This window comes from Hyperoodon ampullatus (assembly GCF_949752795.1).
Source record: "Hyperoodon ampullatus genome assembly, chromosome: 2".
Lineage (NCBI taxonomy): Eukaryota > Metazoa > Chordata > Mammalia > Artiodactyla > Ziphiidae > Hyperoodon > Hyperoodon ampullatus.
In genome coordinates, this window is record NC_136915.1 from 46,898,867 (window position 1) to 46,916,201 (window position 17,335).

At 52.2% G+C, this 17,335-nt stretch overlaps 2 protein-coding genes across 2 annotated transcripts in view; one reads left to right on the forward strand and one right to left on the reverse strand.

Annotated features, from left to right (window-relative positions):
* Nucleotides 1–1,507, forward strand: part of ACOT11 (acyl-CoA thioesterase 11) — a gene marked incomplete at both ends in the record, with an annotated part of 51,543 nt that extends 50,036 nt beyond the window's left edge. The window contains 2 exon segments of the mRNA XM_079698194.1: nucleotides 349–475; nucleotides 1,352–1,507. Coding sequence (XP_079554320.1) covers nucleotides 349–475; nucleotides 1,352–1,507 — 283 coding nt within the window.
* A 156-nt stretch (nucleotides 1,508–1,663) lies between these two features.
* On the reverse strand, nucleotides 1,664–14,354 carry FAM151A (family with sequence similarity 151 member A; the record flags this gene model as incomplete). Its single annotated transcript, XM_079720856.1, has 8 exons — nucleotides 1,664–2,337; nucleotides 2,700–2,843; nucleotides 3,602–3,741; nucleotides 4,491–4,715; nucleotides 6,327–6,486; nucleotides 7,473–7,625; nucleotides 12,709–12,855; nucleotides 14,240–14,354. The coding sequence occupies 8 exons, from the start codon at nucleotides 14,352–14,354 to the stop codon at nucleotides 1,664–1,666; spliced, it is 1,758 nt and encodes a 585-aa protein (XP_079576982.1).
* Between the last annotated feature and the right edge of the window lie 2,981 nt (nucleotides 14,355–17,335).

Sequence of the window (17,335 nt, forward strand, 5' to 3'; positions counted from 1 at the left end):
TGTGTTGGCTGAAGGGTGGTGAGGCTGTCAGCTGTGCCATGGTGGGGATGCTGGAGAGACGGCATCACTTCTGCTAGAGACAGGCAAAAAGATGAAGCACAAAAATCCCAAAGCGCAACACTGCTTCCTGAGTGTCTGCAATGGAGGGTCTTTTCCAGAAAGTCCACAGTGCAGTCATGATGGCTCCTGGTGAGTTCAGAGCTGCTAACCCACAGGCATCTCCTCTCTCCAGCTTGGCCCAGAGCCAGGTTCTGTGTGCCTCAGACTCTGGGTCAGTGCCAGAGGAGGGCTCTGGAACCAGGCCCTCACCCTCTCCTGTGTCCCCTCCACACCCTTCCTCCATTCCAGGGACCCCTATGTCATCGCGATGAGGTCAGTTACGCTGCCCATGCACCTCGAGACCTCGGAGTACAGGCGTGGGGAGACCATCTGCTCAGGCTTCTGCTTCTGGCACGAGGGGGACCAGTTGACCAAGGTGAGGCTGGGTGTCTCCTTTCCCCCTCCCACCCAGATTCACCCCAAAGGCACACTTGTGTCCCGAACTCAGCACTGTCCAGCTCAGACAGTTCCAGACCCAGGCTCCCCTGCCTGCCAGCAGTCTCTCTCTTGCAGCTCAGGAGAGCCTAGGGGTGTCAGGGGCTGAAAATGAGCCTTCATTAAGACCTAATCTGTGCTAAGTCCGAGGCCACTGCAGGGTCTTGGAAAAAGCACTGGACACAGAGGGCAGAAGCCCTGGGTTCTGATCTAAACTTCTATCTCCTCATTTACTTATTGTCTAGGAAGGCTTTGTATGGCTCTCAGGGCCCATAAAACTCAGCAGGGCAGTCAGTGTTAACTAAAGCATAGGGGAGAAGGCTGACAGTGGCTGGGCTGGGGATGCCCATTGCCCCTTCCTCAGCTCACAGTGGCTATGAGACTCCCCCCCAGGTAGGGACTTGGACAGTGCTAGCTAACTTAACACATCTAAACTGACGAGCTCCTCAGGGCAATCCTTGGGCTTATTCTAACTTGCGGATGGCCCTAGAGCGCCTTCATTTAAAAGGGATTCCGTGCTGGGCTCCGGAGACCCAGCCCCTGTCCTCCAGGGCCTCCCGGCTGACAGGGGAGACACGTGATGACAGTAGTGTGTGGTGACAGAGGGAAGCCAGGGTTGTCAGCACCCGGGGTGGGGGGAGACCAGCTGGAGGAGGTCACACCCGCCAGTCACGCAGTCTTCTAAGGCCCTGGGTGCTGGCTGGTATTCGCTGCCTTCCTAGCAGGAGACAAGGCTGCCTCCCGCCCGCCTCATGTCCACTCAGCTCCCACCCCTCCCACCGCCCAGCCTCCCTGAGTGTGGCTTCCCATCCTGCAGGTGTCCTACTATAACCAGGCCACCCCAGGCTTTCTCAGGTACGTGACCACCAATGTGACTGGCCTCTCCTCTGAGTTCTACACCACCTTCAAGGCTTGTGAGCAGTTCCTCTTGGACAACCGGAACGATCTGGCCCCCAGCCTCCAGACTCTCTAGGCATCTTCAGTGGCCACCTCACGCCCAACTCCCACTCCATCCTGCCCTGAGGACACACACGCAGTGCACTGAGGAAGGCAGAGGCATTTATTCCTTCCTGCCACCCCTGTGGGAAGCCTGGACCCAGGGCTCCACCAGCCCAGCACCCCTGGGTGGTCACTTTCTGCCAACATCCGCCAGCAAGTCTTGGTAGGAACTCTGGGGTAGCCTGTAGTAGACTCGGGTCCTCTCCACGGCCCTGGCTGCCAGCAGCACTGCTCGCACAGATGCATAGCTGCCCCAGCCAGGGCTGTGTTCCACTGTGACAGTGGCCCGGGGGGAGGCTGCCAACAGCCTGGCCACGACTCCAGCCGTGCTCTGGCCCAGCGGCCCAGCCTGAAGCTGGAAGGACACGGGTTGCCAGAGGCCCTGGCACAGCTCCAGCATATCTGTGAGCAGCTGTTCCCTGTAGCCACCGCTCAGCACTTCCTCGGGCCAGCCTGGTGCCACTGTCACATGGGGGAAAACCTCGGCCACAGCTGTAAGCAACTCCCTGCCAGTCACGTAGCCAGGGACCACAAAACTCCCATGGGAGATTGTGGCCCCAACCCACACAGGCCTAGGCAGGTGGCCAAGTGTGGAGAGGGTGGCCAGTGTGGCCAGGGATGGCCGGAGGGCTGTGGGCTCTGCTATGTGCACATGGATGCCCCAGCGTCCGGGGCGTGTGGCCAGCTGCAGCAGGCAGAACTCCAGTGTCAGGACATGGCCATCCGGGTCACGTACGACGGGCACGGGGTCCCCAGCTGCAGGCTCCTGGAGGCCAACTTTCAGCAGAATCATGCCTTCTCTGTCTGGAAGAGGCAATGGAGGCAGCAGCGGGGTAACGGGATCTGTCGATCAGATCTGGGTTCCAGGTGGAAGGGTTGCTTTATGAATGTGCCCGGGGCTCGTCAGAATGATACAATGAGTTGCTAGCTCGGCTCTGGGCCCTTGCCTGTGGCTCAGCCCTGGGGCCCATGCCCGCCTCTCTTGCAGCGTGATGTGACTGAGGGCTCACAGGTGCTGAAGGCCCGGAGCCCCGCACTTTTGACAGCACTGTACTCCCTACCTTGCAGCTGTGTTGCTATGGTAACAGAGATCTGAGGCAGCTTCCCCAAGTGTAGGAAACTCTTGTGGTTGAGCTAGGAGCACAGGGGCTGCAGGTGGACCTTACCTGGGAGTTGCACTGTCCCTGTGCTCCTGTTGCCCTGGATGTCAGGAACCAGCCACTCCACGCTCAGACCCTCACCCCCAGGGAGTTGGAGAAGGGGGATCAGGCTGCCTCCCGTGTAGTAGCTTTGCTTCCGTGAGGCGTTCACTGTGGGGCAAATGGCCAGGATGAAGAGGCCGCTGGTCACAGAGCCCTTCTGTGCACTGCGCATCCTCTCTAAGCCTCACAGCAAGCTTCCGGGGAGCTGTAATTCCCTGTTTTATAGATTACAGGTGATTTGCCCAAGGTCCTGCAGCCAGTAAGGAGGGTTGCTGGGATTGGAACCTGATGGAGCCAGGTCCGTCTGGCCCCAAAGCTGGTATTCCTCCCCCTCACCAAGATGGCTCCCAAGGCAGGAATGTTGGGCCTGATGGGTCCCCTTTGAGATGCTAACTGCAGGCTCTCCTAGGTTTGGAGTCAGGGGAGTGAGGTGTTTGGACAAGGTAGTGTCTGCATCACTGATTAGCAGGTACAGTGGAGGGGCCATTCTCTGAAATGCTAGAGTAAACCTTAGAGGAACTGTATTGCAAGGGGAAGCATATGGGGTCTGGAATTTGCTGGTTCCAGTAGGAGCTGTGCCATGTTCAAGCTGAATGACTTTGTATAAATTACCTAACTGTTCTGAATCTCAGTTTCCCTATCTGTAAAATGGAATCCCTGCTTCACAGATCTATAAAGCTTAGCATACCGTACTGGGGTCTGGCATACAACTGATGCTTAAAACAATTCCTTCCTCCTATCCCTCCTAGGATTTTCCCCTTCCAGTGCCCCATCCCACCTAACTCTGCTGCCGTGTCTACCAAGTGCTGCCCTGTGCAGAATCCGGCCCCACCGCCCTTTCCCACGCTGCCCAGACCCCTCCCTACTGGCGAGCTGCTTGAACTGTGACAGGAGAGGCTCGAAGAGGTCATAGTAGACTTGGTGGGTGGCAGTGTTGTCCCGGACGTAGAGGAGATCGTCCACCGACACGGGGTCCGAGGTGGCCTGCCACAGCGTCAGGCTGTACCTGGGGTCCAGAGAGCCAGCTCAGTGCCTGCCTGGGCCCAGCAGCCCTCAGCCCCACTCCTGTACTCAGAGCTGGACCCGAGCTGGGCAGTGGGGGAACACTACCCTGCTTCCTGGGGGCAGAAGAAGCCACAGAGGCCTCGGGAACGATGACTGAGAGTAGAGGCTGAGGAGGGGAGATGGACTGCCCTGCCTCCTCACTTGGAGTGTCTATTTCTGGGTCTTGTCTTAGGAAGGAGACAAGGACAGAAGAGATGGGCACAGGGGGTGGGGCTAGAGGTCAGGTATGAAGAGGGGAAGGGGGCGGCCTCCAGTGGGGAGAGGCTGAGGAAGGTGGTGCTGGGCAGCTGGGGACAGAGTGCAGGGGTGGGGATGGGGCTTCCTCAGTCGCTACAGAGTTATCTTGGGGCAGAGGCTGTAGGTGCAATCTGTGCAGCCCCAGGGAACAGCTGGCTTCCGTGGGAGAAAGCTGTGGGAGGCAAATTGTGTCTCAATGTAGACACTTTCCAACGGGCAGAGAGTTGTCTGCCAATGGACGGGCTGCCTCAGATGATAGTGAGCTCCCCATTACCAGAGGCATACAAGCAGAAAGCAGGGACATTGTAGAGCATGTGAGCACCAGCAGAGGTTGGACCAGATGATCAATAAGACGCTTCTAGCCATGAGCCTCTGGGATCTTCTGGGGGCATCAGTGCCTGGGAGCAGGTTTGGAGGGTGTGGGAGCTGTGGCAGGGGCCTGGGAGTCCTCACCTCTCAGATTGGTCCAGCAGCCAGCTGAAGTGGGGCCAGGCAGCCCGCACCATGACAGCCCGCACAGGGAAGGTGACCTTCTGTGGCAGTCCTTCCACCAGCCCCTGCATCTTCTCTACCATGGCTCGGGTATACGTCCTGTTTCGGAACCGGGGCAGGTAGAGGGTGGTCCAGCCTGGAGACAGGGTTGCCTTAGAATACTTCTCCTGGACCAAGGCCAGGAACCTGCAGAGAATCAGAGACGCTGGTTGTTTTTTTTGTTTTTTGTTTTTTTTTTTGCGGTACGCGGGCCTCTCACTGTTGTGGCCTCTCCCGTTGCGGAGCACAGGCTCTGGACGCGCAGGCTCAGCGGCCATGGCTCACGGGCCCAGCCGCTCCGCGGCATGTGGGATCTTCCCGGACCAGGGCACGAACCCGTGTCCCTTGCATCGGCAGGCGGACTCTCAACCACTGCGCCACCAGGGAAGCCCAGGATCTCTTGCATCTATGATATAAGGGCACAGTCCTAAAGACCAGAAATGGCTTGCTCAAAGTCCCCCAGTAGGGCATGGACTTTGGTGTCGGGGAGGTCTGGGTTTGGGTCCTGATTCTGTGACCTTGGGCAGCTCACCCAGCCCCTTTGATTCTCAAAGATGGTATCCTTTCAGGCAGGACAGGCCTTCGTAAACATACCCACATGGACGGGGGGGATGCAATCTAAAGCCCCAGGTGTGGAATGTGGGTTCTCCCAGCTGTGAGAGTCTCTGAACTTTCATATTTTATTTAAAAATTTCATTCAAATTTTGCCTTGATGCAAATTTTAATAGGCAAATAATGTTACCCTCTCTCTCTCTCCCCAAATTATTGAGTAATTTTCTTCACTCCAAGAAGGTGAACCATTATTTATCTTGGGCCAGTGACTACATTTTCAAACTGCTGCTTTCCAAATGCACCTCAGTTTGAGAATCGTGATAAATATTGGATGGATGGCTTGTTGGCTGACTGGCTGGAAAGATGGACGGATGGATGGATGCACGGTAAAGAGCATGGAGGTTAGAGTCAGATAGGCCTGGTTTTGAATCATTCCTCTGCCAATTACTAGATTTAGGCAAGTCATTTAGCTTCAGTGAGATATTTCCTGTATTAATAAAATGAAAATAATATTACCTACCTCATTCTCAAGTAAGAGTTAAGTGGTATTCTACAACTAGAGTACTTAAAACAGTGCCTGTAACACATAATAAACATTCAACAGATTGTGCCTCAATTATCGTCAGCTTTCTCATCTGCAAAATAGTGAGAAAAGATGCTCCTAACCTGGCATTGCTACGTGAAGATCAACTCAGATATATGCTCTCCTTTTAAGTGGCCCTTTGTAAACTGGAGCACACCATGCAGCTGGTGTTACGTGAGGCCGGTTGGTGGCAGTGCTGGGATTTCATGGGGGGTTAGGGAAGGAGTCAGTGCTTTAGACTTTTCTAGCAGGCCAAGTGCTGCCCTTGTCACTGGACTAGGCCCTGTTTGCCCTCCAGGAATAAACACTGTAGTAAGGGTGACAAACCTGTAATCTGACATAGTCCAACGAAATCAGGACTGTCAGGAGAAAGTGTGAGTGAAGGCCCTCAGGGGCCTTGGATGTCAGGGAAGTTTCTGGGATAGGTAATGACTGGGCAAAGGTTCATCAGGAAATGGGGGAAGGGCATTCGAGGCAGAGGGAATAGCACGTGTGAAGGCTCAGAGGTCAGACTGCATGGTGTGGCTGGAAGCAAACTCAGGAAAGGTCCCCTGAGCACCTACTGTGCCAGATGTTGATGGAAGAGGATTGGACACAGCTGGGGCAGAGAGGCGAACACTCACTGTGTAGCATTGACTTCTATCGGGATGGCCATGTTGGGGCCCCTCAGGATGTCGGCATTGATCCACACAGGCCTCTGAACTCTCCCCTCCTCGGTCAGCCGCCGCAGGAGGTCCAGGGAGGGGCCCACGGCCTTGATGCTCTTGAAGTCTAGTTTGATGCCTGTGGGGAGAGGGCCAAGGGCTTGGGGAACTGGTCCCTCATGCTCAGGAAGAAGGAAGCAGAAGACACGACTCCCTGGGACAGAGACAGCAGGTATGGTATGTGTGTTGGGGGCAGGGAGGGAAGACGGACCAGATTCTCGCTGAGTGTGAAGAAGGGCTTTCAAACAGGCAGAGCTAACCTGGAGAGAAAGGACTTGCCTCTGTAGGAATGAGCTCCCATCCCCCATCACCAAGGGGAGGAAGCAGATGACGGGTAAGGGCTTGGGACTTGGGGCAGGTTCAGGGGTTGTCAAGCGTCGGATGAAAAGGGACTGTGATTCTTGGACAGGCAGGCTCAGGGGGTCCTAAGCCACCTGAGCCTGAACAGCAGGAGATGAGGCTGAGAAGTTAGAGCAGGATGTTGAAAGACAGGCCAAGGAGATCACACTTTGTCCTGAGGACAATGGGGAGCCATGGAGGGTTAAAGCAGGGGAGTGACGTGACAATTGGCATTTTGGAAAGCTCACTCAGGTCGGGGCTGAGTTTGGAAGCAGGAAGCCAGTGAGGAAGGAGGTCCAGGAGAAAGATGATGTGACTGGGACTGGATCAGGGGGTAGGGTTCAGGGTTAGAATTGGCAGGTGCAGCAGCTGAGCGGATGTGGGGGATGAGGGAGAGACATTAGGATGATGCCTGGATTCTGACTATAACTGGCAAAGAGACATGGGAGGGGAAGGTGGAATTTGGCTTTTGAGCATGTTGTATCCAGTTCCACGGATTCAGGGCCCAAACATGTTTGGCCCTTTGCAGCTTACCCTGCACTTTTTCATCCCTCATCTCACTGATCTTCCCCGAGCCCAGGCCTCTAGAGCGGTGGGCTGGAAAGCCAAGGCAACGAGCAACTTCTGACGAGCACTGGACTAGCTTCCTAGTGGAAGGACCCCTGCACATGTGGCCTGAGGACCAGAGGGCTGGGCAGCTGGGGAGGGGCTGAAAGAGGTCCTTACCCTTCTGGGAAGAGGCCAGCACGGCCTCCAGCCACTGCTCTAGGGTGTTGTCACTGTAGATGGCTGGGGGGTGTGCCATGATGGGGACCCCTGTCTCGTTGACTGTGCCGAGCCCTTCTACCGTGACGTCTGCCTCCAGGGCCATAGCGTCACCTGTGCAAGAGGACAAACTCCATCTTGATTGGTTCCTTTTTTTTCTTTTTTTTTTTTTGCTGCACAACTTGTGGGATCCTAGTTCCCTGACCAGGGATTGAACCTGGGCCCCGGCAGTGAGAGGGCCGTGTCCTAACCACTGGATCGCCAGGGAATTCCCAGATCATTTCCTTTTTTAAAGCAATTTTTCTCATCATCAAAGTATTACACATTTATTACAGAACATTTGGAAAATACAGAAAAGCAGAAAGAGGAATATTCGCCCACATTTCTAAATTTTTGCTACTAACAAATAATGATGCATATTTTATTCTGATTTTCTGATTATTTTTTATCCTGACTTGAGGAAAGCATTTCCATCATAGTTCATTTTTTGATGTATTTTCTTCCACTTTTATCTATGTGTAGTTTTTACACAGTTGGGAATACTCTGCATTTATAATTTTAATCTTTTTCTTTCAATAGTGACACATTTTTTACAATCTTTTCTATGTTTCATTAAAAAAAACCCTGATTGAGGGCACTCACCCTGCTTTAGTTAGCCACTCTCCCTTTCCTGAGACATCCTAGTAGTTTCTAACTTTTTGCTACTAACAAATAATGATGCATGTTTTATTCTGATTTTCTGATTATTTTTTATCCTGACAAGGAATTTGAGTCAGGGCCATGCAGGGTGTTTTTAAGGCCCATACTAACAAATTACTGTCTAGAAAAATTCTTCTGACTCATGTTCCTGCCAGAAACACGTAAGCTGGCCCATCTCCGGCACACTTACAGCACTGAGCATCGTTATTTTTATCTTTTAAATGCACACAGTTAACTCCATCAGGTGGCTGTGTGATGCCTGCTCTGAGAGATCAGTCCAGGAGGAAGCTGAGGCCTTTCAGTGAGAAGCAGGCCACAAGAGCCGGCCAGGGTCTCTGTCTAAGGAATGGAGTGGAGTGCAGGCGGGGTCTCTGTCTAAGGAATGGAGTGGAGGGCAGGCGGGGTCTCTGTCTAAGGAATGGAGTGGAGGGCAGGCGGGGTCTCTGTCTAAGGAATGGAGTGGAGGGCAGGCGGGGTCTCTGTCTAAGGAATGGAGTGGAGGGCAGGCGGGGCCGCTCTCAGCTCCTGCCCCACCACAGACAGTTGGCATCAGAGGGCCTCTTGTGTTTGACACTCGCAGCCTCGTGACTCGAGCTCTGCTCCCCTCCAAGTCCATTCTGCACACGGCCACTAGAGTGAGTATTCCAAACACGTACCTGATCGTGTCACTTTTGTTAAAAAATCAAAACGTCCCTGCCCGTCGTCCTAAGAGTCCAAGCTAAATGCCTTACCATAGTCTGTGAGGTCCTGCATGACCAGGCCTGGCAAACTTTCCCATCTCACCTCGAGTCCCTCTCTCCCTCAATCTCTAGCTTCCAGCCACTCCTGTTTCTCCAGCATTAATGTGTGCACAAATCACCCAGGAACTGTTAAAATGCAAGTTCTGCTCAGTAGGTCTGGGGTGGGGCCCAAGATGTCTAACAATCTCCCCCGTGATGCCCATGCTGCTGGTCCGTGGCCCACACTTTGAGTATCGATGCTCAAATATCTTGTCTTCCCTTCTCTGGGCTCTTACACATGGCTGTTGTCTTGGCAACACTTCCCTCCGCAGCTTTACTAGGTCACCTCCAGCTCATCCGTGGGTGTTGGCTTAAAATATCAAGGAGGCCCTCCCTAAACCACACATCCAGTCTAAGTGAGGTTGCCAGCTTCTCCTCTGGGTGCTCAGCCCCCATGTAACCACTCATTTAGCACCAGCTTTCCTGAGTGTTAAGTGTCAGGGAGCAGGGTCTGGGTCTGCGTTGCCCATCACTTGGATTCCCAGAGCCAAGACAATACTAGGCCTAAAAAAGGAGCTTCAAAAATGTTTGTTGGATGATAAAAGACTGAATGAATGGGTGATAGAAAAGTTAAGATCAACCAGCGCAGGTTCAGAAAGGTGATAGAGCTTGCCCAAAGTCGCAGAGAATTTTTGCAGATTTCTTTAAAATGTAGCTGTCTGGATTTCCAGGAGGGGGAGGAAGCTGAGTGCCAGGCTGTCCCCAGCACTGAGCCAGGCACTTTCCATTGTCCCATTTCATCCTCATATTATACCTCCTGCCCAGAGCTCTGGACTCCCTGGAGTCCTCACTGGCAAGATGGGGATGAGCCTCCCTGGGCCGTGACTACAGGACATGGACATACAGGCACGTTGTAAACTGGGAAGGGCTATATGAAGGTAGCCTTTATTTTTATGGCTTGAACACAAAGCCCTTTCTTTTCTTAACTTTCGGTTACCTGGGAATGCAAAGAGAGGGGTCCAAAGGGTTTGGGGCCCATCAAGGCCCAGAGAAGCCAGGCCCGAGGTGGGCAGCTGGGCAGATAAGAGGGTAGTTCAAGAGAATGGATACTGAGGGGTCTCCTTCTCCATCTAGCGGGAGCCAGTTCCGGTCTGGGGTGGGGCACGCTGGGAGGGAGCCAGGGCTGGAACCCAGGTCTTTGAGGCCCGGTGAACCTCCGATGCTGCTGCCTTGCTTGACTTTCACCAGCTGCCTTCCTTGAGACACTGTGAGCCCCTTGAACACAGGCACATCTCACTCATTTCTAAACCTCCTCCTGAGCTGGGTGCAGGGTAGGGGCCCAGCCAACACTCAGTGAAGTGGACTAAAGGCTGATGGACCTAACCTGCCTCCTTGCGATCGCCACCTGGATCCAGCTTCCTCCCGAAGTCTTCTCCCTTGTCGTTTACACCTGTTGTGTGCCTTCCAGATGCTGAATCTGGGGGGCCAACTTCCTTGGTTGGGGGTGTGAAGGAACAGGAGATGAGGAAAGGATCAGGTTTCCGCAGCCACAGTAAGAGTCCTGGTCCTCAGGGGCGCAGTCAGGTGGGAAGGAGTGATGCTCTCCAGAGGGAGCCCACAGGAAGTTACCAGACCCTCCTTCCCCTCCCCCACCCGCCAGGAGCTCTATGCATCACGTCTGGCAGGAGAGCGCTGTGGTTGAGTGTGCAGATCCTGAACCCAAGGCTGCTAGCTTCCAGTCCCAGCTCTAACACTTGCAAGCTGTGTGACCTTGGGCAGGTTACTGGACCTCTCTGTGCTTCCTGTCCCCTCATTTACTAGAAGTAAATAATAAAATACCCTTTGTTAGGCATTCACTAAGTATTAATTATCATTTACGTGGAGTAGCTCACTTAACTAGGGTGAGCACATGTCCCCGTTTGCCTGGGATAGTCTGGTGTATTCCTGTTGTTTCAGCATAATTATTAATAATGACCTCTTTCACTATCAAAAGTGCCCTGGTTTGGATGATAAATGATATGGTCACCCTACTAGCCCACATTTTGCAGAGGGAAAAACTGAGCTGCAGATGGGTGAAGTCACCTGTCCCAAATCACTCCTCTGGTAAATGATAAAAGGTAGAATTTGAACCCAGTCTGTCTGCCTCCTAGGCCTTTGCTGTTGCCCCTCCCCTCCACATGGTGTCCAGTCACGTCCAAGGTGATTTCACTGGCCTAACCCTGGCCTACTATTGGCTCCCCCCGAGGGTCCCCACCTCAGTTGTGGAGCCACCCTCCTTCCAGAGGCCTACCCCAGTGACCTAGCAGGACCCTCAGGGAGAAAACTGGGCCTGGGGTCCTCCACACCCTGGCAGCTATGCTAAGGGGTGCCTCTGCACGCTCCATGCTGTTTGGGCACTGCCTGGTTGGGGTCCTTAGCTTTCTTCTTGGCCAAGGTCCCAACTTGGTGGGGCCTGATCCCTTACCTATTGCCCCAGGGCTGACCTGGGATGAGCCTGGGGCTGGCAGATCCTCTTTGCTTTCCCTCAGGCCTTATCTGCCAGATAAGAGCCCTCCCTCTTGCCAGGGAGTTTTCTGGCCTCTTATCACCCAAGTCTGGCCATTAGCCTCCCGATCCTGAAGCAGCAGCAAACTGGCTCCACCCAGCCTGTGGTGGCCTCTCCTCTGCTGACTGCCAAGCCTGCCTCCTCCAGGAAGTCTCCCTAAGGACTCATTCATTCCTTCAGCAAACCTTTCCCAGATGCTCATTCCCAGGCTCTCTGCTGGTGACTCTGCAGGAGTAAGAGCCAGAGGCCTGGCACCTAGGTCTTGCTCTGCTTCAGACCTACTGTGTGACCTTGGACAAGACCCTCTGGATCTCACTTTCCTAAAATTGAGAGATTTTGGTTGAGCAGTGGTTCTCCAAGTGTGATCCTGGGGCCAGCAACATCAATGTCACCTGGGAACTTATTAGAAATGCAAATTCTCAGGCCCCACCCCAGAACCATTGAATCTGAAACTCCAGGGGTGGGGCTAGCAATGTGTTTTCTGAAGCATGCTCAAATTTGGGGACCCTTCCTTTCATCTTGAATAATCACTGCTTTAGAGTTTACAAGCATATACATGAACATGATCTAATGAGCTTCCCCATAGTCCTGGAAGAGTGATCATCCCTTTTGAACTGGGCCAGGCATAATGCAGTGGTTTAGAGCATGGGAGCTGACCACTGGGTGCTCCAGTGCTGGCTCAGCCATTTTCAAACAGTGTGACCTTAGTGAAGTTAGGTAAGTCACCTAACTTTTCTGAGCCTCCATTTTTCTTCTGTCGAATGGCACCCACAAAACAGGCTGCTGGTAGTCCCAGGAGACCCACGTGGAATGTGAGTGTGTGTCCCCACAGGGAGTGATTGCCGACTGGTTGCCGTAATCATTCTGAATCAGAGGCTCAGGAGTTATACAACTTGCTCAGGCTTCCACAGCTCGTTTTTGGTAGCGCTGGCACTCAAACATCTTCTGGCTCTTTAGACTTTGAGGACAAAGGCCTCCTTGGCAGGGAAGCTGTCTCCTGACAAGGCCTGGGACGAGGGGCAGAATGTGACCTTGGAACCAGATATCTCTGCACAACCTGAGCCAGTCACTTAACCCCTGAGCCCCCACTTTCTCAAGTGGAGGATGGCAAGAACGCAGTGATACCCATCCTAATGCCACCTCATAGGTAGTGCTGTCTTAGCCCCACCTCTGCTCTCCCTCCATTGCCTCCACCTCTGCCCCGGCCTGCCCCAGTCCTGGCAACTGGACTTACTGCTGAGGGCAGCCCTCATCTCCTTCTGGCTATTGGCAGCATGGTACCAGGTGACCAGCAGGCCGTCGTGTTGGCTGATCTGACCCAGGCTCAGCAGGTAGTCCAGCATGTCTGCATCGGAGCGGCAGGCCACATCCTGCTCACAGCCTGGAATCAAGGCGAAGGGAACTGTCAGCATCAGTTCTTGCCCCAGACCAAGACTCTCATCCGTACATCCTACTAACCCTCCTTGGGCCCTGGGGAGTGTCTAGCACACCATCTAGCAGAGACAGTGGACCCCAGATTCATCAGTGCTGGGAGAGAGAGAAATATGTGGGGTCCTGGGGACAATGATGCTCTGAACCAGCCTGCAGGTGTTGGGAAGTTCACTGATAAGGGAACATTTAAGGGAGACTTAGAAGGATGGGTGTGTAAATTTGACCAAAATAGGGGACTACGTTATTTCAGACAGAGAGAACAGTATAAGCAAAGGTTTGACCATAGGAAATATATGGTTGCCTAAAGGAATGGTCATTGGCCTGGTACAGAATGCAGAGAAATGGAATAGGGCAAGATTGGAAGAGGGCTATGATCCAGTTGTAAATTGCTTTGGGCACCAGCAAAGGAGTTGGGTGTGTGCTGGAGACAGCAAACTAGGTTTATGTTTAGAAAGATCTCCTTACACAGTGGTTAAGAATCTGCCTGCCAATGCAGGGGACACGGGTTTGAGCCCTGGTCCGGGAAGATCCCACATGCCATGGAGCAACAAAGCCCGTGTGCCGCAACTGCTGAGCCCACGTGCTGCAACTACTGAAGCCTGTGTGCCTAGAGCCTGTGCTCCGCAGCAAGAGAAGCCACTGTAATGAGAAGCCCATACACTGCAATGAAAAGCCCATACACTGCAACGAAGAGTAACCCCTGTTCGCCACAACTAGAGACAGCCCACACATAGCAATGAAGACCCAGCACAGCCAAAAATAAATAAATAAACAAAAATTTAAAAAAAAAAAGGAAATATCTCCTTGGTGGCAGACCAAGCATGGGCTGGTGTGAGCAGGCTGGCAGCAGAGAAGGGGGAGGGCTGCTGCAGGGGTCCAGCAGGAGACAGAGGCTTGAGAGGTCATGGTGGGCAGGGATGGAGGGTAGAGGATGGGAAGGAAGAGCCTCGAGGCACAGGACTGAAGATACAGGCATGAGGCAGGAGGAAGAGAGGAGGCTGCTCCCAGGACCCTGTGTGGATGGAGGTCCCTTCACCGGGAGAGGGAGCAGACGGGAGAGGGAAAGTTCAGCTCAGTCAGCTGAATATGAGATGCCTGCGTGACCCTCCAAAAAGGAATATTCATCTGGGGGCACAGAAGGAGGTCTGGGCTGAAGACCAAGGTTTGTTGGTCCTCAGGTAACTGAAGCCTGGTAAAGAAGGAAGGGAAAGTTAATGGGACTGTCGATTGGGAATCGAGTCTTGGTGGGGCTGTCAATGGGGACAGAACCTTCTGGGGGCAAGGAGTGAGGGACGGGGGAAGCCGACCAGATGGCATGACCGGGAAGCTCCTACCTGGCAGGTTGCTCTGCTGCAGCGAGAAGTACAGGATCAACCCGATGGCGAACACCAGAGCCACACAGGCACTGCTGACAAGGGCCCACTTCGAGCACCCCTTCTTGCAGGCCATGATGACCCTCTCTGGGAAATGCCCCACACTGCTCGCGGTGCAGAGTCTCCTGAGGCTCTCAGAGCTAGGATCCGATGGGAGGCAGGAGCCTTAGCAGCACCTAATTGTCCCCAGGCAGGCCAGGAAAATGTCCCAGAAGACAGCTCCCAAAGTCCTTCTTACCTTCCCGCCCTCCTCCTCCTCCTCCTCTCTCTCTCCCAGGATCTTAACGGGTCAAGCAGAAAATCCTGCCACCTTCAAAATGACCTTTGAGCACATTAAGAGTCAGCAGAGGATGTTAGACTGAGCCCCACCTGCTGCCTGTCTGCCCCTGCATGGGAGCTGGGGGACCAGGGATCTAGATCCAGCTTGACTTTGCTTTCCTGAAGACCTGGAGGTTTTCTGCCCCTGCATAAAAGGAGACACCTAGGTGGTTCTTCCCTTTTTCTGCCCTGCCCCAGGGAGTCACGAAGGTCAGGCAAGGGTGGGTGACAAGGACAGATTAGATCGGCCGGAGGAATATGAATTTTCCTTCTATCCCAGATAGACTCTCTACCTGAGATTGAAAGTGATAGGCTTGGAGGGCAGGGGGGAAGATGGCAGAGTAGGATGGGCGCTCACTCCCTCTTGCGAGAGAGCACCGGAACCACAACTAACTGCTGAACAATCATCAATAGGAAGACACTGGAACTCACCAAAACAGATACCCCACATCCAAAGACAAAGGAGAAGCCACAATGAGATGGTAGGAGGGGCGCAATCACAATAAAATCAAATCCCATAACTGCTGGGTCGTTGACTCACAAACTGGAAAACACTGATACCACAGAAGTCCACCCACTGGAGTGAAAGTTCTGAGCCCCACGTCAGGCTTCCCAACCTGGGGGTCCAGCAATGGGAGGAGGAAATCCTAGAGAATCAGACTTTGAAGGCTAGCAGGATTTGATTGCAAATCAACAGGACGGGGGGGAAACAGAGACTCCACTCTTGGAGGGCACACACAAAGTAATGTGCACACAGGGACCCAGGGGAAGAAACAGTGACTCCATAGGAGACTGAACCAGACCTACCTGCTAGTGTTGGAGGGTCTCCTGCCGAGGCAGGTGTGGCTGTGGCTCACAGTGGGGACAAGGACACTGGCAGCAGAAGTTCTGGGAAGTACTCCTTGGCGTGAGCCCTCCCGGAGTCCACCATTAACCCCACCAAAGAGCCGGGTAGGCTCCAGTGTTGGGTTGCCTCAGGCCAAACAACCAACAGGGAGGGAACCCAGCCCCACCCATCAACAGTCAAGTGGATTAAAGTTTTACTGAGCTCTGCCCACCAGAGCAACACCCAGCTCTACCCACCACCAGCCCCTCCCACCAGGAAACTTGCACAAGCCTCTTAGGTAGTCTCATCCACCAGAGGGCAGATAGCAGAAGCAAGAAGAACTACAATTCTGCAGCCTGTGGAAGGAAAACCACACTCACAGAAAGATAGACAAAATGAAAAGGCAGAGGACTTTGTACCAGATGAAGGAACAAGATAAAACCCCAGAAAAACAACTAAATGAAGTGGAGATAGGCAACCTCCCAGAAAGAGAATTCAGAATAATGTTAGTGAAGATGATCCAGGACCTCAGAAAAAGAATGGAGGCAAAGATCGAGAAGATGCAAGAAATGTTTAACAAAGATCTAGAAGAATTAAAGAATAAACACCTAGAAGAATTAAAGAACAAAAAAACAGTGGGGAACAATACAATAACTGAAATGAAAAATACACTAGAAGGAATCAATAGCAGAATAACTGAGGCAGTAGAATGGATAAGTGACCTGGAAGACAGAATGGTGGAATTCACTGCCACAGAACAGAATAAAGAAAAAGGAATGAAAAGAAATGAAGACAGCATAAGAGACCTCTGGGACAACATTTAATGCACCAACATTCGCATTATAGGGGTCCCAGAAGGAGAAGAGAGAGAGAAAGGACCCGAGAAAATATTTGAAGAGATTATAGTTGAAAACTTCCTTAACATGGGAAAGGAAATAGCCACCCAAGTCCAGGAAGTGCAGAGAGTCTCAGGCAGGATAAACCAAGGAGAAACAAACTGAGACACATAGTAATCAAATTGACAAAAATTAAAGACAAAGGAAAATTACTGAAAGCAGCCAGGGAAAAATGACAAATAACATACAAGGGAACTCCCATAAGGTTAACAGCTGATTTCTCAGCAGAAACTCTACAAGACAGAAGGGAGTGGCATGATATATTTAAAGTGATGAAAGGGAAGAACCTACAACCAAGATTACTCTACCTGGAAAGGATTCAGCTACAACGGAGAAATCAAAAGCTTTACAGACAAGCAAAAGCTAAGGGAATTCAGCACCACCAAACCAGCTCTACAACAAATGCTAAAGGAACTTCTCTAAGTGGGAAACACAAGAGAAGAAAAGGACCTACAAAAACAAACCCATAACAATTAAGAAAATGGTAATAGGAACATACATATAGATAATTACCTTAAATGTGAATGGATTAAATGCTTCAACCAAAAGACCCAGGCTTGCTGAATGGATATAAAAACAAGACCCATCTATATGCTGTCTACAAGAGACCCACTTCAGACCCTGGGACACATACAGACTGAAAGTGAGGAGACAGGAAAAGATATTCCATGCAAATGGAAATCAAAAGAAAGCTGGAGTAGCAATACTCATATCAGATAAAATAGACTTTAAAATAAAGAACGTTACAAGAGACAAAGAAGGACACTACGTAATGATCAAGGGATCAATCCAAGAAGAAGATATAACAATTACAAATATATATGCACCCAACATAGGAGCACCTCAGTGCATAAGGCAACTGCTAACAGCTATAAAAGAGGAAATCATTGGCAACAAAGTAATAGTGGGGGACTTTTAACACCTCACTTACACCAATGGACAGATCATCCAAACAGAAAATTACTAAGGAAACACAAGCTTTAAATGACACAATAGACCCGATAGATTTAATTGATA